Below are 23,218 nucleotides of genomic sequence, written 5' to 3'. Positions count from 1 at the left end.
ACATTCCTAACATAAAATTGCTGTTCTCTGGCTATTTGATATGTAAGTTTTGTACAGGCTTTCTAAGATGAAATTAATAAAACATAGCGTTTAAGTAATATTTGACATCTTCATACATACGTAACTTTGAGTTTAATAACAGAAGTGGAGGTCTAGTGATTATGCATACACAAGCAGGAGCACATCTCACACAGCAGTTGTAGACCGTTAGGAATACATCTGTAAAGACAGCCATTTATTCTGAGTAAAGAGGTTCAGGAATTTTTCCATTTAAAATATGCTGTCGTTAAAAGTCAATACACGAAATGAAGTCATCCTACATTCCCGTCTCTTTTTACTCAGACTACAACTCACTCAGGGTGAATAAGGAACAAGAAGACCATATGGAGTACATGGTGCTGTAACTCAGAGTTTACGTGCTGCAAGTCGTGTCTGAGCAGGTTGCTGCAGGCAATACGCAGGAACATGCCATTGTGCTGACTTTTAAGTATTTAATCAATATGCTGAAAGAGAAATACCTTCAGATCTGACTTAAACATTTCAAAACATACCGAAGTAGATGTTCTAATATATCAACAATTTTGTTAAAAATTAATTTCATTTATTAAAACAGTCTTTATTTTTTAGCTTTTTAAAGTGAAGTATATATGACTTTTCTGTATTTGCCATTTTTACTTTGCTTAAAGAAACGCTGTATTCTCAGAGTGCTGCAACTGGACAGACTGTCTGCAGATGTTAGACATTAGCCTGTACCCTTTTCAAAACAGCAGTGATTTTTCTTCTATGTTGCTATCTTTGTCAAAGTTATGTATATAAAACAAAAGCGTTTAAAGGGTAAATTGTGATGTGGGCATTGTTTTTTACATGACTTGCAGAACTGCAAGAACCACTTGAAGAGGAACTGTATGTATCTTTACGTGGCGTATGGAACCTACCCATAAAGATGACATCTTCCCTCTCTTTGGCCCATCTCATGTTGAAATCTCAAAAATCTGCTTCTCAGATTCTAGTATCTCACTTTCTGATCCAGTCATGATGCACTGTGTTTTTCATTTTAATGCAGGAGTATTTGTTCAAGTCCATAGACTTTCCATTTTTAATCTTCCTTAGAACAGTGGTGAATAATGGCCCTTGGCAGGAGATAATGAAATTTTCTTAATTTATATTTTCAAGCAGAAGCTTCAATTGAAAATGGCATCCCGTGGCCTGGAGACATAGCTCTAGTGCAAGTTTCAGGGGAGCTGTAATAATAATGCGGTGCCAGCGGTGACGGAGAATGATAGGACAGTGAAGAAGTAATTTAAGAAAGAAAAGAGAATGTACCAAAGCTTTATTGTAGCATATCTAATGATCTGCTGAAGATTCCCAATAGCTTTTGGAGCATGACAGGGGAAACTAATGTTATCTTGCCAAAACAGAAGCCCCTGCTTAATCAGCAGAACAAGATTATTGATTAAAACACCTCGCACAATAGATTGCACATGGAATCACATCTCCATACATTGCACGTGGTAAAGTGCAGTAACGAGCATAAGATCATAAAAAAAGAGCAAACGCAATTTGTTGGGAATTGTACAAGTTGAGATTGGAGTTGAAATGCAAACAAATTATAGTGGGAAGTACAGCTGTCCTTAGAGCTCAGCACAGAAGGGTCTTGGCTACACAGTGAGCGGAAGATGCTTGCTAACAGCACTGCTGGAGCTAGTTTACTTCCCTGTTTTTCTGTATTCATCTGAAGTGTGAAAGGGCCATTCCTCGTTTGCACAGTCTTTCATCCTGAGGTGAAAGGAGTTCAGACACTGTACTGTAACTGTTAATTAAACACTCCATTTGATTTTTAGATTACTCTAAGTGATGCATCTGCATTATGAAAATGTAACCTTTCTTCATTCATGCTAAAATAGTGAAGAAACAACTGTACACAATTACTCCTTGCATTCGTGAGAACAATGATATTTTCTACGTTTCCCTTTGTAAAACTCTTGCTGTTAGCACAGGAACTTGAATCATCATTCTTTCAGTGCTACTGTTAGTCTTCCCCTGACTAGGGTTTCAAATTTAATCCATATACTATCTTTTCTACATCAGCTGTTACTGAGTTTTTTGCAGATCTGCTTTATTTCCTTGTCATGGTGTTGTAAATCTTTGTGAATATCATGAATGTCTCAAGTGTGAAGATATTTCAGTGTCAGATCATATGAATTTTAAGATTGTACATAAAAACCTGTGAATTTGTATAGTTTAAAATATGCTGGGGAAGTATGCAGTTAACTAGATTACAGAACACTTAAATGATACTTAAAACCAATAGAACACTTAAACACTAGATTGCAAACACTTAAGCATTAAAATATTTGTGATTTGACTTCTTAAATTCCCAGAAACAACAAATGCAAGTTCGTACCAGTACAAACAATTATAAAACAGTTTGGATAGGTGAACTAACAGAATGTTACGTAGAAAAAATAACACTGGTTAAAATGCATGAAGGACTTCAAGTTAGTTGGCAAGTTTTTTTGTGGTGTTGTTTGTTGGTTTTGTTTCTGATGGTGTCTGGGCCAATTTTTCACTTCTGCAGGAATTTTGTTTCTGTTATTATCTTGTTTTGGAGAATGCCATGAAGTAGCCACATTCAGAAAGGGCTTACCCATTCGAAAAAGGATAGAAACCTGCATATGGGATTATGTTGGCACAGATTGTAGCTGTGTAGTATGGTCTTCATGGGATGTAGTGTTTCTAAATGTAAAGATTTCTCCAAATTGTGAACCTCTGCTAGGTTGGTGATAAGGTACCTTGATAATCTGTAGCCATGTAAGATAAGATGCTGTTTTATATAGAGTATCTTTTGTCCAATATAACTGACATAAAGAATGTCAGCTGAGACCGTTATCAGTTTGTAGAATGGTCTTTGCAGGCAGCAGCAGAAGCACAGGTCAATAATTAATACTGAAGTTAGTGTCCCAGGTTTTACAGGGGGAAAGAAAGAACAATTTTAAAGAAGGAATACTACTACTTATCCAGAGAACAAATGACAATACTGTAAATTCCCTAAATGGCTTGTCTCAGAACTACCTCTACAAGGCCCACATATCCTTCATCTCTTCTCCAGAATCCTTGAATTGGGATTGGCAGCTGCTGTAATTACTGTTGGTTTTTGACTAACTTAACTGAGTAACAAATAGTTACCTGAATGTGATTTTTTTTTACATATGAACATATAAATCAAGATACTTTAATTTGAAATGGTAGCATATATGAAAATCAGAAACTTTTACTGAAAAATTACCAAGTTTTTAAAAATGCAACCACAAGTTTATTCTTAAATACAGATCAGTGATTTGCAGGTAAAATCTTTATTCCTTCAGATACCCACGTAATTGCTCTTGCTCTGGATAGGGATGCTTTGTAGTACTATGGTGTACTGCAGCAGCAGGCATAGCTCATTGCATTTTGGAACTGGGGTCACCTGCATTTTGGCCAAAGGTGAGCAGGAGGTAGCCATATGCAGAGCACATAAATTCTTGAAATAGTCAGTAGTCATAGTTTTTACAAAGTCAACAACTCAGTGCCTGAAGTTTGACACTGGCTCTTATTGTAGTAAGACAAAAATAGTCCACTTCTGAATTATTGCTACTATATATCCTTTTGATACAGGCTTGAAACTGACCTTCATCAGTTTCATTCTCAAATAATTCCTCCCAATTTGTATCCATTTTATTTTGTAACAAATCAATATTTCTGTCTTAATTGCTGCTCTTTCAAGTGTAAAATGAAATTTTCATACAGCTCAGAGATGTGGAAACCATTACATTGAGTGATGCACTACGGAGAGTATTTTTGTAGGAATGCTTTTGGCTTCATTTTAATTTAAAAAAATTAATTACAAAATATTACTTTTTATATGCTGGTTAGTCTGGCCTCAACTGTGGGTTTTAAAAAACCCTGTATAGAGGTAAGACCAAGGAGGACTGTGAAGTGTAGGATCGTGTTGCCGTCTCCTACTTCTGCAGCCTCCTGTAACATGCACCTGAGAGCAATGCAGTGACTCTCTGCAAGATGGTCACCTGTTTCATCACTTCCATGTGGCTCTGAAAGCCATTGGAAGCACCCTGCTTTCTCCAGACCCTAATACACTGTGTGGACTGTTGCAGTGAGTAATGCTGGCAGCCTGTGTGGTACGGTACTGGGCCGACTGGCAAGTGATGGCCACAAGGTGAGCTCCTCACCATCCACCTGCCTGACCTGGCTTATGTGGGTTATTTGCAGTCAGTTTTGAAATTATGAGTATCACAAGACAGAATAGTTTTTTAAAAAAGAACAGAAAAGAAGAATGATCTGATAAAGTCAGAAGAGATTTTGCTCCTGAGTTTGCTCAGCAAGAAGCTCCGTATGTCCCAACCAGTTCACTGCTACCTTGATTAGAAAGTAAATAGGAACATCGTTTATGTCAGAGTTCTCCAGATGGGCTTGTTCTACCTGTCATGAGGTAGCAAGAATCACTCTTAGACCTGTTGGCAAAGTACAGCTGGAGAAAGCTGATGGTACAAGATGGATTATTTTAGCTTGAGATTTATTATTCAGGGAGTGTGGGAAGTAGTAGGGCAATAGAGAAGTTGATGTACAGCTGGAGTCAAAGGCTAGGCTATTACTTAAGTTCAGATCTCTGTTATTCAGTTTGCTGACAAACAAAAGTAACCCCTGAGAAGATCAGCCAAACTCCTTTTCTTTTAGTCACCAAACTCCCTTACCTTCTCTTTTCCATCTATGTCTGTCTGACTGTCTTTTTCTATATTACTTTTTGACTCATCTCTTTGGAGTTAGGTGATAGTTTTTTCATTTAAAATTCTAATCTTACATTTGGCCTGGAAGTCCCTGATTATTATTAAAAGAAAAAAAACACCAAAACAAACAAACACAAAAAACACTTTAAAAACCTTTACATTCAGAAAATCACTGTGGCTGGAGGCACTGCAGTAAAGTTCTTCTTTGCATCAAAATACATTGGCTTCCATTCTTCAACAAATCATTTATATTTCAGTATTTAGTCTCCTCTAAAATACATTGTAATTAATTTTCTTGCAGTTCTTCTTAAATGTTTTTCTAATTTCCGCAGACAGTCATTCTTTACTTCTTCCTGTAACTTAACAGAGGAAGCATAAAGACCACCAATTGCTGTTAAAATTATTAAAATTGAAATACTAATGTTCTTTGTTTGCAATAACTGTTCCAGCCAAAATCATGGCTGCCTTTAATCACAACAAAAATTTCTCTGAGACATAAAACCATTCAAATGTGTACCTGAAGAGATTAAAGGAATTGGTCATTTCTGTGATTGTACATTATTCACATTTATACTTTTTTTTTTTTTAAGTTTTATATTATGTTTGCCTTTTGCTTTGATTTTACTGAGTAGTAGTGTCAAGTCAGTATATGTTTGGGGCAGCTATCCTTGCTACTTGAAATGAGTGACATTTGAGATAACAATGATACTCAAATTTAAGAGTGTTAAGCTTGAACTGAAATATTGTCTTGAAGCCTCGTTTATGGACTTTGACTGATCTAGTATTAATGAACTTTGTTGTCTTATGAATTGGACTGCCCAAGTGTGAGGCGAGTTAACACTGTACATAGCACTTTAGTATGAACTTGCAAATTAAATGTAATTTTAAATTAATCAGCTTGCTTCCTTTTCCCATTACAGGTGCAACAACCGAACACAATGTATAGTAGTTACTGGGTCAGATGTGTTTCCTGATCCTTGTCCTGGAACATACAAGTATCTAGAAGTTCAATATGAATGTGTTCCTTACAGTAAGTATAATCTTTTTATTCTTGTTCACTTCCCCTGACCCTCACAATTAAAGCTGGAGTGCTGTTCCATGGAAATGAAGCATATGTTTATGGCCCACAGATCCATTATGCATGCAGAGCACTTGCAGACTAGGGCCTCCAATTAGCTTCACAAAGTGTGGAAGGAAGCCATGGTGCAATGCTGGCCAAGTGTCTGTCTATGTTCTTAAGTGTTTGGCTTTTAAGGCTACTGTTTTTCCAGAAAACAAACTCGAATTAGCTATTCAATAGGCCAGATAGAAATTTGTACTTTTGCCCAATACCAGTTGCTGACAAATTGGCTTGGCTCACAGACTTCTAAAGAAGGAATTGGCTTCAATTTTAATCATGATCTACTTGAAAGGCTACCTTGGTGAATTTGGGTGCACAGCAGAACCCAGCACTAACACTCCTGGTCAGGAGGTGTTGTAAGAAGACTGTGCTTTAGGGGCACATTCGTAAGTGAAGTCAGGTTTGTAGTGAATAATTCATCACTAAGTAACTAAACCGCGTTTCTTAAAAACAGTCGGAAAAGGAGCGAGAAGAATTGTTCACTTTTAATGTAAAGCAAAAAATGTGAATTGTGCCTTCAAATCAGCTGTCAAAACAGAACCTTTAACTGAAAAAAGTAAATACTGAAAACACTGAGATAAAAAAAAAAAAGTAACAGCAATTTCAGCAGTTTTGTACAATATTCTTTCTAATGCCAGAATTCACTAGTTTTAGACATGCTTCTCATTATAATAATGTTGTTTTTTTTCATTGACATGTGCATGTGTATAAAAGTTCTGCAGATTCAACACTTTTAACTGGTTTTGCTTTCTTGTAAGGTCAGTCTTTGCAGTGACTTCTCCCTCATCCTGTAACTACACAGAGCAATAGCTGTGCTTGCAATGGAATTTGAGCAGTGCACTGATCATTCCCTTAAGTTATTATTAAGCATGAATTTTTTGATCTGCAGTAATCCTTAACCAAAGTCACATTTTCTGTTGGTACAGGAAACAGGCCAAGTCTGAGATGCAAAAACTGTGGTGACAGTACACATCCAAAAAGGAAGGAAATGAGTTCTGGCATAAGCAAAGCTATGTCAAAACTGTCCATAGTATTTACTGCACAATTTTAAAATTTAGTCATCTTAAACTAAATACTGCTCTGTATTGCTTCGCCACATCGAACGTTCACTGTTGTTAAAGGCCAAACACAGATCATCCCTTTTCTCTTCATTTCTGCTGTGTCATTGTGAAATGGATGCTTGCTGATTTTTTTTTCTGTACCATTTGTAGGATTGGAAGCCTACTGCATACAGTGATCCCAAGTACCATTCCTCCTGTGTGTAGTATTGGTGGCTTGTTACACCTGTTCTTTTTGTGCCACTTATAAAGAGTGATGTCTTACCCCAATCTAACAAAAATTTTGTTCCACAAAGTCACTTTTACTTTAGCTCTATTCTTATTCCCAAATTCTCAGAAAGAGGGCAGTGCAACTGATTCCAAACGATGAGGTCAGTCAAATGACAAGAGGTCATGTTTCCAGTTCCAGTAGACTAGTTCATAGAGAAAAGCTATAATGCAAATAATGTTCAAACAATTTTTTATGCTGTTTTAGGAAGAGAACTGTGGATATATTCTACCAATTGGGTATTGCTATCTACAGGAATCTTTTCTTTTCCAGTTTTCAGAAGTATAGCGCGGCCTACCCTGTACTCTAACATGTAGCTGTTCTGCTTTTAAAATGTTTATTTTTGTTTACTGTCTATTGCATTGGCCTACCGCTTGAATTATGTAATTCTATGTCTATCATAACTCAGGATTCTGAATACTTCTTGTCTTTCCAAGTCTAAGTTTTGGAGTTTGTTAACTGCAGTATGTACAGTGATGACAGTATACCAAATTCCAGAATTGTAAGAGGAGTCATCTGTTGTTACAAGCATCAAAAAAGGTTGCCAGCTATTAAAATCAATTTTGAAGTTTAATTTTAAGCCACATAGTGCTGCAGTAGCCATTTTGATTATTGACCATCTTTTTTCCATGTCCCACAAAGCTTGTCCTGATATTCTTGCAAGTCTTGATCAACACTCATTATCAAGTCTGATTTTTTTTCTCCCTTACTTGTTCCAGTGCTGCCCTTCTAAACATATGGAATGACTGAAATCATTAGGTTTGCAAAGAAGATGGGATAGGCTTTTGTGGGTCTAGGAAGGGAGGTGTTTAGTGATCGCAATACTTCTAACCAAAGTTCAGTTCTGATTTTTACTTTTTCTGAATTTCATCTTCTGTTACTGCAAGACTGCAAAATATGCTATGTTGATATCTTTCAGCCCATGAGAGATTACAACTAGCAGTCATTGTTACTTTTGTGATAAAAGTTGAGGGCTCTTACATGTTGGAGTTGGTGTCACCCTTGTACAAAATGCAGTTTATGAGCAACTCTTATGTCTTGCTGGCCTCCAGAAATATCTAGCTGCTTTGCTGTCCATGCATATTGATTGAGCTTCCTCTGGGCTCAGTATTCATTCTCCTCATAAGAATGTACTTAATGAAAAGTTTCCTTTTTTGCATCTCATAATGTAGACCTGTTCAGTGGTGTTTTTTTAATCCTCTTTAGCAGAAAAAAATCTATTGAAATACTGAGTTGGATCTCCAACAAAACTAAAATTCTAGACAAATTTGATAAGCTTTGCTTTGTCTTAAGAGTGCTATTGATTAAATTACAAAGAAATGGAGAGTATCATACTTGACATTTCTCTCAATTATGCTGCACAATGTATGTTGATACTGAATAACAGAAGTCTGCCCTTTCATTAAGAAGTACATCAAAAGTACCATTTTGTACATCTGTGCATTTTTATTTTACGCCTTTTTTGGACTCAAGAATTCAATAGAAAATGTTTTAAAGTGCTTTATTCTCTTTGTGTCTGTATTGATTGGACTTTGCAGCATTTATTTATTTCAATAAGCCCATCTGTCCCTGAAAACTGTACATCTGTACGCCAGTGTACTCAGAGAAGACGTGCCAGTAATGATTTTAGTTATCCCTATCTTTTTCCCACTCTCCTATTACTAATTCTAAGGAGGTATAATATCAATATTGCTCTTTGGCAAGGAATAAGCTCATACGTGAAAGATCACTAACAGAATCATCTGAAAGCCATTAACACTGAATGTGAAACTCAGAAACTCGCCTAAGAATGTATCTTCTGTTTACTGAAGATACAGAAAATGCAGAAAAACAGTTGCTACCTAAAGATGCACAAATGAACAAAGGCTAGGAAAACTACTGCTCTGTTTGACAATATTAGCCCCCTCCCACTTCCCTTGTGGAGTTTTGGAGTTGTCCCTCAAAGAGATACCAGTTCAGCTCAGTCAATATCATTCTCCCAAAATAATCATTCTTAATTTTGTTAAATGAAACTGAAAATCCAAAACTTCATATGGAAGATACAAATACATTTTTTCAGAGTAATAACATAATACTGAAAATATAATAACTGTGTAAATAGTTTTGATACACTTCCTTGGTATCAGCAGTTATTGTTACACAGATTGGTACATTTGTCATTTTTCAGGTCATTTTATGAAACTAAGAGAACATACTTCAAAGGCTACTGAGTATGTGAAATAGATTTTATTGCAAATAATTATTGGAAAGCTATTTACTATCTGGACTTCAGCTATAAAGCTTCCTGTAATAAGTTTCTTAAAACTTCCTTGGGGAGAAATTGCTATAGTCATATAACTTTGTTAATTGGGTTTGATTTATATTTTCCATGTGTGGTGGTGGAATGGATATTTGTTTCAAACACTTAGTATGACTGTCTTTGCATACTAGCTTGCTGTTTCGGGCTTAATCGATGATGCTGGAGAATATCTGAATGAGCTAAATGTTAATTTTTTTCTTCTCTTCTTGCTTACTGTGGTTTTGCTTCCTTTTTCTAGATGTCTTTGTTTATTCCTTCTAGTGTGATTTTGCAGTTATAGATAAAGAAGTGGCAAAAATTCTCAAGATTACATACAGGAGAACAAATAAAATGAGGCTAAGGAGTGCTAAAGGATGCAAGCTGCTTTATTTACAAGAAGTAAAAGCTGAGGGAAGATGGGGGGAATTCAATAAGCACAAATACATACCTATATAATTCATATACTGTGTTTTGGATTTATAGTTATCTAATTAATATAATATGTATATGTGCACTAGCGCATATATGATATATTAATATGTCACTCTTAAAAGTCAGCTTGATAGCATTATGCTTTGAGTTTGAGAAGAAGAGTATATCTAGCATGCATTAGTAAAGTCATTCATTATTTATTCAGGTTCACTAAGTGAAACAACATGCCAACATATCTGTATTGCCTCCTTAATCTACTAAAATGATTGATCCATGTTCACTTATGTAACCATAGAATCTCTCTCCTGATAGGTTTTCCTGTTGTCTGTTTCTCTTTATCCAATATAGTGCAGTTCTTATTCTCCCTATATTTAGCGTCTGTTACTAATTTAATCTTTAGATTAATAGTCAATTTATGTTAATCTTCTTTCTTTTTTCCTTGCACTTTTTTATTTTTCTTCCGATGCTTAAAATAGAAGTGGAGCAAAAAGGTAAATAACGTATACAGTCCAAACCCCAGCTCCTTGTTATGTGCCTTATGGATGTTAACCTCTTCCCTTCCCCTCCCCACAACACTCTTATATTATGATAATCAGCAGGATCTCATAAGTACACCTCATAAAGAAGTCGACTGTTTGCAATAAAGTGACTTGGCTGCTTAAAGTAGGTGGCGGGGTATAGTGTCTGAAATACTTGGGCTGGAGGGAAGACTCCCTTGCTTTTTTCTCTCCCTTTCTCTTTGTCTTTCTTTCCCTCTCTTTCTCTCACCCTTGGGTAAATTCTTGTTAATGAAGTGTCATCTTGCCTGGCTTCCAGAACCCTCTCCATAGCATGCCATGGTTACAGGGTTTCCTGGTCTGTTTCATTCATTGCTTTGGTTGTGTTTTGTTTTCTCTGCTCCTAATTGCTTTCTCTATATACCTGATGATTTGTTTTGTTCCTTTATTTTTAATCGAGGCACCTCCTTTTTCAGCCTCACCACTTCTTAAAGTTCTAAACAAGTCGATGTGATTTTTTTGGACTGAAATATCTAGCACACTACTGCACACTAGTTGAAAGCTCTGGAGCGTTAATGTGTACTCACTAAAAGTCTAAGATGAAAATGCAAGAGTAGCTCTACATTTTCAGCTGTCTGTGTATGCCATTGAGCCTTGGTCTGTACTAGTGAAAGCTGTTCCCATCCACTTTCCATACTGGTACAGCAAGAACATGGTAACTTTAAGAAAAGTGGATGATAACGGGTGATAATTGCATTAATTATAACATAAGGTATTCTCTAGTGCCAATTAAATTGATTTTTTTTCTTCCTGACACAGTCATTATGATTTACCTACTTTTTTCTTTTTCTTTTTTTTTTTTTTCTTTTTTTGGATTATGAGACAGTTTTAATTTGACATAATTCTTGTCTTACTTCTCTCTGTGACTGTTAGTTTTTGTTTGCCCGGGGACGTTGAAAGCAATTGTGGACTCACCGTATTTATATGAAGCTGAACAAAAAGCAGGTGCTTGGTGCAAAGATCCTCTCCAGGCTGCAGATAAAATATACTTCATGCCATGGACTCCGTATCGCACTGATACTTTGATAGAATATGCTTCTTTGGAGGACTTCCAAAATGGACGCCAGCAGACAACATATAAACTCCCAAATCGAGTGGATGGTACTGGATTTGTAGTATATGATGGCGCTGTGTTTTTTAACAAGGAAAGAACTAGGAACATAGTAAAATTTGACTTGAGGACTAGAATTAAGAGTGGAGAGGCCATAATCAATTATGCTAATTACCATGATACTTCTCCATACCGATGGGGAGGAAAGACTGACATTGACTTGGCAGTTGATGAAAATGGCTTATGGGTAATTTATGCTACGGAGCAAAACAACGGGATGATAGTAATTAGCCAGCTGAACCCCTACACCCTACGTTTTGAAGCAACCTGGGAAACGACATATGACAAACGGGCAGCATCCAACGCATTTATGATATGTGGTGTCTTGTACGTTGTCCGGTCAGTGTACCAGGACAATGAGAGCGAGACAGGCAGGAATGCCATCGATTACATCTATAACACCAGGTTGAGCAGAGGAGAGCATGTGGATGTTCCTTTCCCCAACCAGTACCAGTACATCGCTGCAGTGGATTACAACCCCAGAGACAACCAGCTCTACGTGTGGAATAACAACTTCATTCTCCGATATTCTTTGGAATTTGGCCCACCTGATCCTGCCCAAGGTAAGAGTTTGATTTTTCTGATTTTTCTTCTCATTGCGCATCCATTCAGGCAACTATTTCGGATATCTTTGATCTTAGACTTAGCTTTTAGCAGAAAGGCAAGGAGGATTTGTCTCTGCACAGCTGAGCAGTGCAGTGTTACACTGGCACAAGGCAAATATAGAGAACTTGTGAAGAGAGAGAATTATTTAATTTTATTTGGCTTGTGTTTGTTGTTTTTTCTTTTTCTAAAAACGTTTAGCTTTTCTACGTTTGAGAATTATTTTTTTTACCGTCAGTCAGTTTGACATTCTACAGGTAAAATAAGTTTGAGTTTGTTCACACTGAGATTGAAGCCTGTTCCCATTGGTTCTGTGTTACCTGCCTTCTGAATTGATTACACTAAACATGCAGACCTTTTAACTTCGTGGTGCCAGCAGCTGACAGTGATGTTTGTTGGGAAGTTCCAGAGGAGACGTATGGGGTTAATGTGCAATAGCAAGCATAAATACTTTTCTGGGGACCTATTTTCACAGTTACTAATGTCAGTTTAGACGAGATTATCCAACATGTTTTTTGTTGATTTCTCAGTAAGTTCATTACAACTGCAGCTCCCTTGGAGTTAGAACAGTTATCTAAAAGGAAAGACACTAACTGCAAAAAGAGGGAGGAAAAATGGAGATCTTTAGGTCTCAGCTATCCCTAAGAACAACCTGAAAAGGCATAGCCACAAATTAACACCTGTAGGAGAGAGTATCAAAACAAATGCTCTGGAGCAGAAGATGATGTATATATCAAAGAACAGGATGTTGATAAGCTGCTTTAGCAATGAAACTTAATACTTCACTTCTGTCATCTAATTGACATACATGTTCAGCAGTCAATTTTCAAACTTTGAAGACAGTAGTAATAGTGGTTTCTTCCCATGGAAAGTAGCTGCTCTGTTTCAGCTCAGTTGCTGAATGCATAGCAGTATGAACCATGTAGAGGAGTACCTCTCCCTCAAAGACACGCTGAGAGAGCCAGGGTTGTTCAGCCTGGAGAAGAGAAGGCTCTGAGGAGACCATCTCTTGGCTCTCCAGTACCTAAAGAGGCTTACAGGAAAGCTGGAGAGGGAGTCTCTATCAGGGAGTGTAGTAATTAGACGAGGGGAAGTGGCTTTGAACTAAAAGAGGAGAGATTTAGATTAGATATATGGAAGAAATTCTTCACCATGAGGCTGGTGGAACAGGTCCAGTGAGACATTTCATGATGTTTTTATTATGAGTCTCTAACATGAAGTACACATCTCAGCCACATCCTGTCTAATATCTGAAAGACACTTGGGCATCCACTAGCACCCCCTCATGTCCTGGGATTTTCCTGAGAAGAGGCTGGCATGCAAGGCAGAGGGAGAAACACTTTATTGCAACCAGACCTAGTTGAGAAGGGGTCCAGGGCACACTGCAGGGTGCTTGCCTCTCTTCTAAGCTTTTTACCCATTCATCCATGAAGATACTGAAGGAGTATTTTTTGTGAGTGAATTGTGAGATTTTGTTTTAAATGCATTAAGACATCAGTAAATACATTTTGATTGTGACCTTTTAAATCATAGAAACTATTTGAATATGTAATATATATATTCACAGAAGGTATTTTTCCCTATATAAAGCCAATAAGTAGTATTTTATTTTTATATGGGTCTGTATGTGGCAGATCTAAGAGTATGTTTCAGTTCATTTCCTCTTTTGCCTAAGCCAATTGCCTTTAGTTAAAGACTACTAAATTAAAGGAAAAATTCTCTCACTTGTCCTTGAGATGTACTGCTATAAAACGAAAAGATATTCCATACAGTTTATAGCTCTGTATTTTACTTGTATTATATTCTCAGTTCCTCTTTGTTTCAGCATAATATCTATATAAATTGGAGACCAGTTCTTCTATTGTTACAGATCTTAAAGATCTATATGTGTAATATATATATTCTGGAATCATTAAGGTTGGAAAAGATCTCTAAGGTAGACCTTAAAGTCCAGCCATCAATCTGTCTTCACCATGCGCAATAACAATGTCCCTAAAAACCACATCTACACATTTCTTAAACAGCTTCAGGGACAGTGACTCTGCCACTTCCCTGGGCAGCCTGTGCCAATGCATGACCACTATTTCTGAGAAGAAGTCTTTGCCAATCCAACCTGAACCTCCCTTGGTGCAACTTGAGGCCATTACTTGCAATCCTGTTGCTAGTTACCTAGGAGGAGAGACTTAACCCCTACCTTGTTACAATCTTTCAGGCAGTTGTAGAGAGCTATAAGGTCTCCCCTGAGCCTCCTCTTCTTCAGACTAAATAATCACAGTTTCCTCAGCTGCTCCTCATAAGATTTGTGCTCCAGACCCCTCACCAGCTTTGTTTCTCTTCTTCAGACATGCTTCAGTGCCTCAGTGTATTTCTGGTAGTGAAAGGCCCAAAACTGAACAAAGTATTTGAGGTGCGGCCTTAGATCAGATCTTCAGTACATTTGACATGGACATTTAAAGGGCATTTTTGTGTTTCTTTTGCGTGCATGTGTGTGTTGGTTGACTTAGATTTCTTAATCATCCACTCAAAGACATAGGTGTTAGGATAAGATTCTTTAAGTCACCTAGTAGAAGAACCTTCTTTTTGTGTCGTTTGCAATGGTACTTTAATATCAAGTATTTAATGGTGTCACAAGGTCAGTGCCTCAAAATTGGAAGTCATGATCTTTTCTGTTTGAGTGGTTAACTTGGGGCCATTGTAGAAAAGTCAGCGATCTGTGCTCCTTCTGTTGCTGTGGGAGCAATAACGATATAGACACGGATTCGTTTTTTTCTGTCTTGGCTATCAGTTCTTGTCTGCACCTTAACTTCCTACTAACAAGTGCTTCAAAAACAATGATCTTCTTCCTTCATAAAAGACAAATTTGTCACATTTGAGTCACATTTTTGAACAGCAAGATTTGTGTTTGCTCCCAGGGCCAAAATTGTGAGACTCGTTCGTGACTCCAAACCTGCCTTTTTTCTTTATATTGTTTCTTTCATTTTTAAATCTGCCTATTGAAACCACAGAAATACCTCTATAATTAACCTAAAGATGACTTTGACTTTGCTGCAAACCTATAGCGTTGTTTTCTCCTGCGACTGTGCATGTTATGTGCTCCCCATGTCCTTATTTTCTTAATCCTCAGGAAAACTTGTGATTTCTAAAACCACATCTGCTGCAGCCAAGCTACCATCTTACCCTGGAAACTGTGTCTGCTGCCCTTAGAACTCTCTCCTTAACCTCAGTCTCTATATGTTGTTTTTTCTTCTCTCTCCTCATGGGAATTATAATACATAGATGTAGAAGTGGCTTTTGGAGTGACAGCTGACAAGTACCACTCAGATACTGCACAAGAGCATATTTTCTAAGGTTAAGTGTAAAAATTGTATTTAAAAGTCAAAACCTTAATTCAGAAATAGATTAGAAGTATATCAGGACCTGTAGATAAGCAACTATGAAAAAGTCTGAACAAATTTTTTATATTTCTGGTAAATTTAGTGTATATGTTGCCATACATGATTTCTAAAGGAAACATCCAAAGATCAAACAAATCCTATCAGGAATAGCATATTTAAAAGGAATTTTAAGTTAAAAGATTAAGAAGAATGAAGGGAATTTTCCCCCTAAAAAGTGAATGAGTATTACATTGTAAGGTTTCCTTGGTAACAAAAAGAAGATAAATCCTTTTGTTCTGTTTTAGTGCGTTAGGGAGAGATTTCATCTGCACTCATCCCAATTTACGCAGGCTGTGCAAACTGTTAAAACTGGGGTTGTCTCCCCTTTTGTACCATGATACCCATCATTAAGTTTTATTGGATCACTGCCGGAAAATATGGATGTTGTGAGTGTGGATAGAGCAGAAACTCGTCAGCTACTTTCACTGAGGGCTTGAAGTAACAGGAAGCTAGTGCAATAAATCTTTATAACACCAAGAATCTATGACGAAGTCATGCAGCAAATTGTTAAGTAAATTAGATCTTTGCTATTATAGTGAATGCTACAGATTGATTAAAGAGAGGCTGTACAAATAAAGATAACATAATGGGGACCAGATAACACATTTCTTGATCGTAGGTATTTTGCTTGTTTTGTAGTATATTTATTATCATTTTTAGGGTATACGTTTATAAATGCCCGCGTAAACATTTCACTTTCAGCTAAATGGGATTTTGCAGCGTCAATGGAGTACTGGCCAGCATAATAGCTGGAGCCTGTAGGTAATTAAGTAAGTCTTAGTGATTTCCCTGGTATTCACTGAAGCATAAAAACAGGCACATCATGGTAATAAGCAGAAGCAGGGAAATCTCGGTTTGCGCAAGTTTCTGATCCCCGTTACTTTACACGGCAGCCCAGTGTATGACATCTTTTGAAAATGAAGGTGAGGTATTAGGTTTTTGAATGTCCAAATACTTTGAAATATCTGGCCTGTAAAAACATATCTTTAAATGAATAATCCATGCCGCCAATTTTGAAAATTACCTGAGTAGCAGAGATGAAAATGGAACTATTAGTGTTTTCAGAAATGATTAATCATCTGGGCATTTCAGATCAATTTTAAATTTATGGGCATGGTTGTATTTTGAGGTTTTGGTTTGTTTGTTTTAATGTATTTAATGTCTACTTAGAGTAGAAACCTGTTGGCAAAGAATATAAAATTGGAGAAAAAAAGTCTCGTAATCTATTCTTCACTGTCAGTTTGGGAAACGAAGTTACTATTCCCCTGCTGTCCTAAGCAATTGTGTTATGTTTTTTATAGACATCACACTGTTAAACAGGTGTTAAGTTTTACTCCAGTGATGTCTTCATTTTAAGAAACGTAATACATATAGATGTTTAAATCAACTGTTAGGAACTGCATGAAACAAATGTAAGTTAATTACTCTCAGTTTTAGTCTCTGAATTTACTTCCTGTTTTTCTTATTTTTTTTATAATACAAAGACTATCTTCAGCTGATAATGTGACACACCTCAAAAAAAAAAAAAAAAAAAGGAAGAGGGCAGAAAGGGTTTTGTTTCTCCCTGGTGTGTCAATCATAGAATCATAGAGTGGCTTGGCTTGGAAGGGACCGCAAGGATCGTCGAGTTCTAACTCCTCTGCTACAGACAGGGTTGGCAGCCGCTAGATCAAGTACTAGATCAGGTTGCCCAGGGCCCCATCCAGCCTGGCCTTGAGCACCTCCAAGGACGGGGCATTCACAGCCTCCCTGGGCAACTTGTTCCAGCAATCAAGAAGTCCATCTCTCATGGCTTTTTAAAAAGAACCTTCAGCCTTTTACAGGCTTACCCCAGCTGCTCAGAATGATAGGTCAGTGACCCCTACAAGCAGTTTGTTCTTCCTTTTACTTGTAGCTTATAAATCATCAGTACTATTATCTTGTATGCATAAGTGCTCTGCAGGTGCCTGGAAGTCTGTGGATGCCATCACTCTGGGCTATCAGAATGGGACACATCAGATGGTGGAAGCCATCATGTGTCTTCTTGCAGCTCAGGACAACGACCTTGCAAATTAAGGTCCCCAACAGGTCATTAAAAACAAAGTGATCCACCTTCTGAAAGTTGGATATATTCCTAAAGCGATGTGTTCCTATTTTTTCAGCCTTTTCCTTCCCAGGCTTCCACACTGTCCTGAAATTTCTTGGTACATTCTTAAATATACCAACTTCTCAGTTTTCTTATTTAAATCAAGAGAAAATCTTTTAGAAATAGTTTCTATCGTTTTCATTTTTTTGAGAGACTTGGTTTGAAGTCTTTTTTGTGAAATGGGAGATTACAAATACATTTCAAAATTATGTATCACTGGTAAGATATGCAGGTCATTTTTTAATCATGGGTGATACGCTTGGGTATTGATTTCAGTGGATAGTATTAAGTTGCTTAAAGACAGCAGAATATTATAGCTGAGGGTATAGCTCAAAATATGTTCTGAAAATTGTCACCTCACTACTGAACTTTAGAGAATAACTTTGAATTCGTATTGTGGTATTTTGCTCCTGAGACAAAGCTATCCTAAACATTACAGGTTTGAGCAGTAATTGCAATAATGCTAATACGCATTTAAGTGATTAAATACGAACTTATTAGCACAATGTGGTAGGGAATGGATAGAAATAATGGGTTGTCCCTTGCATCATCCTCTGTCCCCAGAAGCACCCTTTTCCCCAGGACCTGATTCAGCAGGCGTTGCCCGTCACTGCTGCAAGTGATTGGAAATGCAATAACATTTTGACAAATGTTAATTGGGAAAGCACTAGAAGGCTAGATGTATTGTAATCAAAAGGAAATTACAACAGTTTCACAAGATGTCAGGCAAGCATTTGCAGAACAGATTCAGAGATTTCAGTAGGTTTCACAGTAGCTGGCTAGGCCACAAATTCAGCACAATTACACAGACTGTCTTCAGACAGCCAGGAATTGAGCTGAACACAAAACAGCCGATGAAGTTTGTCATTTGTAAGCAAGAAAGGGATAAAAAACATTTCTCTTTATACAGTCTTTAAAAATAGATGTCAGTGTTCAAAATCAACACTCTAAATTCATATAAAAATGAAAAGATCCCTTGCAACCCAAGCCAGTCTATGATTCTGTGATAGTTGAGTTTCCTAAAATATTATAAATGAAATATAACTGAAAGAGGATTTTGAAATATCTTCCAAACAAGTGAAAGTTAATCTTATTCAAAATGCAAACTTAAAATAAATCTGCTGACAGAAAGCTTAGCAGAACTTCTTTTGATTTTGGTAGTGAACTTATTTAGAGAACATGATAAAAGACACATTGTCCGTACCTCAGAGGTCAGGGGCCTAGCTGCAACGGAACGCATCCACAACAAAAAAGTCACTTTCTCCAGTTAAGTTAATCCTAAAATTAGCTTCATTTATTTCTGTATTGGTTAGGATATAAAAAATAGTCTATCTGAGCATATTTAATCTCAGCACAAGGATTTATGCTTTTATGTGCCTGTAAAGCACTGTGAACACTAATGAAGATTTGGAAATAATTAATGGTGACTGCTTCAGTTACATTACTTGCATTGTTTCAGCTGTTGCTCCCTATATATTTCAAGGTGATGAACAGAAATTACAGACTGTTATATTCACAGGCATTAAGGAGTGCTATCTCTGCAAAGCCTCATAAAAGGAGCTCGGCCTGCTGCTCCTCCCAGCTCCAGCAGTGCATTTCTCGCAGGAGCTGGGGAGCAAGCACTTCTGTGTCTTGGTCAGAAATTATTTGTCCTAAACCTATCATCGAGTGGCATGAAAGACTGCACTAGGTGCTTGCCACTGGCTTGCACGAGATGGCTTCATACCTGCTTTATCAAAAAAGGATGTTAGAGCCCGCAATGTTCAAACACCAGAACACCACGTCTGTGCTATGCGTTTGTTCTGCTTGAACCTAATCAGGCATGCTGCAGCTCTCTCAAGCAGAATGACTGCCGGGTAGGAAGATGTAATCGGAATTATTTCCCTGGAAGGTGTGTAGTGGCTGACTTGAAGTTTTTGGGTCTGTTTTTTAAAATGTTCCAGTTAGTTACAGCCCACTAACTTCATTTTTAAAGCTGAACTGTACTGTTTATGGCTCTATCTATTGAGTTCTTCCTTCTGTGGAAGCAACTAAGTAATCTTTATTTGCTCTGAGCATGTTTGTTTTGTACTGATAACTCACTAGGACTGCCTTTCCGCCTTCAGAAATGTAACTACCAATTTTTATTATGGAAGAGAGTGTTTAGAGAATGTGCTGAAACTTCATACTGGTGTGAGCTGGGAGGAAAAAAAAATTCTTAAGCACCCAGAATAGCGATAACAAAAGCATGATGTTAAGGTTAAAGAAGTGGAGACACCAGAGAATCCATTAAAAGTACATAAATAACATTTTTTTAATAATTCTGAAATCATTCACTTTTTATTACTCTTATTTTCTTTGTGCAGTGCCTACCACAGCAGTGACAATAACTTCTTCAGCAGAGCTATACAAAACCACAGCGTCAACCACTAGCACTACATCACAGAAAGGTCCCGTAAGCACAACATTAGCTGGAGGAACAAAGGAAGGAAGCAGAGGACCCAAGCCGCCACCACCCATTTCTACGACCAAAATTCCCCCTGTGACAAGTTTTTTCCCTTTGCCAGAGAGATTCTGTGATCCGACTGAGGCCAGGGGCATTAGCTGGCCCCAGACGCAAAGAGGAATGATGGTTGAACGGCCTTGCCCCAAAGGAACACGAGGTATTGCCTTTAAAAATATATCTTGATTCCAAGCAGACATTTCAAAGGCACTGTGCTGCTCTCTCATGGTGATTTTTTTTTTAACCTCAGGCTGTCTGTCATATGATTTTTTTTTTATTACTTGGAGAATGCAGTATCTACAGGCAATGGTCAAGTTCTAATCTACAAACTGTGTTTGAGTGTAGATTCAGAATTACCTTGCATGCACACTTTGAGAATCCAGGTCAAATTTAGGTCTTTACTTGAGGACTGTTATGAAATATACTTACAGCTGCCTTTCTCATTATGAGCTCCCCTTTGGATGAGCTCCAGGAAAAATCAAGGGCTTTTTGTTTGTTTGCGGAAACTGTCTGGTACTTTTCACTGACTTTCTTTATTGCTGTTTGTCATCTACCTTATTTCCTTACGTTTTTGACAATTATTGTCAACTGCTTACACTAGCGGCATTTAGAATTTAACATTGCTAAGGAGTACACTGTAGCCGATTTCCTGAAAGCGTGCAGAAAAAATTGTTTCAATTTCACTGTAGTTTTCCACATCTGTTGTAGGAACTGCCTCGTATCTCTGTGTGGTTTTAACGGGAACATGGAACCCCAAAGGCCCTGATCTTAGCAACTGCACCTCACACTGGGTAAATCAGCTGGCTCAGAAGGTTGGTTGAAACCTTTTAATCTGATGTTCACTCGTGATTAAGGATTTTAACTCCAAGCATTAATAATTCAGTTTGTTGAAGCTGTCTTTATTACTCCGTGTTCTTTTGAAATAAAAGGAGTTACATGTACTTTGTGTGTAAAGCGTTTAGCAAAAGTTAGGCTCATAAGTGTATTAGGGCACACTCGCACTCAGTTATTGAATGGAGTCTGTACTTAGATGTTTTCATAGCATTTTAAAGCAAAATAGCTCTTCTACTGTTTTTGCTTAATAAATAAAATATTATAAATCACACAGCAAAAAGTCTAGTATGCAACAAGGTTTATTGGCTCAGGGAGAATTTTACTTGAATAAATACATTTTTGCACGAGTGCATTAATAACAGTGTGATTAGAGCACAGAGCCGCTTTCTGTGTTTTCCTTCCCTACTGAGATTTACTAAGTTTATGAAAACTGGATAATTTGTTGTCAGTACCAGGCTACTTGACTTTCAAATGCCTCAAGCACTGGTGTGAACAAATAGATTTCTTACTGTCTGATAATGGCAGGAAAATAAAAGTGAGGATGAACAGAAGATCTAGCCCAAAAGTCCCAGTCTGATTTCTGGTTTTGATGACTGTTAAGAACTGCTTTTGTGTGTCACGGATCTAAGAACCTTTAATCTTCTGAGATAAAGAGAATGTTATTGGTCTCAATTAGTTGCAGATTTCAATGTATGTGCAAATGGTTATTTCACCACAACAAAGGTACATGGGGAATTGGAATTAGGAGCCGCAAGCAGAACAAGGGACCCTGCTGAGATAATATAAATTGTCATTTCAGATCAGAAGTGGAGAAAACGCTGCTAGTCTGGCCAATGAACTGGCTAAACACACCAAAGGACCAGTATTCGCTGGCGATGTTAGCTCATCGGTGAGGCTGATGGAGCAGCTCGTGGACATTTTGGATGCTCAGCTGCAGGAACTGCGACCCAGTGAAAAAGATTCTGCGGGAAGGAGTTATAACAAGGTACACACCTCTGTTCACCTCCTCTTGCTGGGATAAACATTGCCCTTGATTTTTTTTTCTCCCTTTCAGAAATATGAATCTATACTTTGTTCCTGCGTGCTTATAGTTCTGGAATAAACATGTAAGAGAAAACAGCAGTAAATACACAACGGAAAGTTGCAATTACCTTCTTTTTAGGGCATAAGATAAAATTCACAATAGAATAAAATTCACTGGTCCTCAAAAATAGCTGTGTCCTTTATTAAAATATTGTATGCGTTATAAATAATGTAGGTAAATGGGCACTAGCTTACAGAAATTCTGAACCAAAGCAGTATTTTTATTCAGTGATCATTTTAACCCTGAGCAGTCAGCGGGATTCAGTGTGGTTGCAGGGTTTTGCTTTAATCTGAATTCCTGCAAAATAATAGCAATTTCTTAGACTTTTTAAGACACCAGCATCACTTATAATTGATCATATCTCCTGGGATGATCTAAACCATAAAGCCATAGGTTTTTTTTTTGTTTGTTTGTTTGTTTGTTTGTTTGTTTTTCCTGGAATAGTGTTCAGAGAAACATTTCAGAGAAAAATTATGCTGTAATGTTCTACATACAAATCACAAAAGCGTTACCATTCCAGTTTTTCTCAGAAGAAATGCTATATTTCATGGCCCCTTCCTTTCCTCAGCTCGGTCAACAAATTAGAAACAAAACATTTTTCAGCCTGCTTTAAGGAGAGCTCCATGCAGTCCTCTGTTGTCTGGGCAGTAGCTTTATTTACAATCCCTAGCTACCCTTAGAAGAGTTTTCCCTTAGACAGATAAAGTGTCTACACAAGGATTTTCTCCTTTGACCTTTTCACACAAATCCCACTGTTGGGACAAAGATCCCTGGGCACCTGTGTAATGGTTGGGAAAAAGGTTTCCTGTTTGATGTTTTTCTGTAGTCATCACTGAACAGAAACTGAATTAACATCCAAACTCTTTACAGTTCAAATTACGGATTTGAAACACCAGACTAAATTTTGAGTATTTCTGAAGCTTTCCAGAATGTGTCTAACTTCTGATTTTCTTTTCTCTTACTAAAAAGCTCCAAAAACGAGAGAAGACATGCAGGGCTTACCTTAAGGTATCTCTCATGTGCTGTCACCCTGCTTTCTCCCTGCTTCAGC

The 23,218-nt window shown here is 37.4% G+C and overlaps 1 protein-coding gene across 22 annotated transcripts in view; it reads left to right on the top strand.

The window, feature by feature from the left end:
- Positions 1 to 23,218, top strand: part of ADGRL2 (adhesion G protein-coupled receptor L2) — a 383,711-nt gene that overhangs the window by 327,302 nt on the left and 33,191 nt on the right. For 12 of the 22 annotated variants that reach the window (XR_002441011.1, XM_021404127.1, XM_021404135.1 and 9 more), the window contains 7 exons: positions 5,702 to 5,811; positions 10,414 to 10,428; positions 11,368 to 12,168; positions 20,113 to 20,409; positions 20,958 to 21,061; positions 21,883 to 22,068; positions 23,137 to 23,175. Coding sequence is in view for 21 of the 22 variants with exons in the window: in XM_021404127.1 (XP_021259802.1) it covers positions 5,702 to 5,811; positions 10,414 to 10,428; positions 11,368 to 12,168; positions 20,113 to 20,409; positions 20,958 to 21,061; positions 21,883 to 22,068; positions 23,137 to 23,175 (1,552 nt within the window). In the remaining variant the exon portion in view is untranslated. The remainder of the gene's footprint in view (positions 1 to 5,701; positions 5,812 to 10,413; positions 10,429 to 11,367; positions 12,169 to 20,112; positions 20,410 to 20,957; positions 21,062 to 21,882; positions 22,069 to 23,136; positions 23,176 to 23,218) is intronic. The other 10 variants (XM_021404138.1, XM_021404145.1, XM_021404148.1 and 7 more) reach the window with 5 other exon arrangements.

The sequence above is a fragment of the Numida meleagris genome, chromosome 7, assembly GCF_002078875.1.
Source record: "Numida meleagris isolate 19003 breed g44 Domestic line chromosome 7, NumMel1.0, whole genome shotgun sequence".
NCBI classification, from domain to species: Eukaryota; Metazoa; Chordata; class Aves; order Galliformes; family Numididae; genus Numida; species Numida meleagris.
The sequence above is the reverse complement of the archived record's forward strand: the minus strand, read 5'-3'. Positions and strand labels throughout refer to the sequence as shown.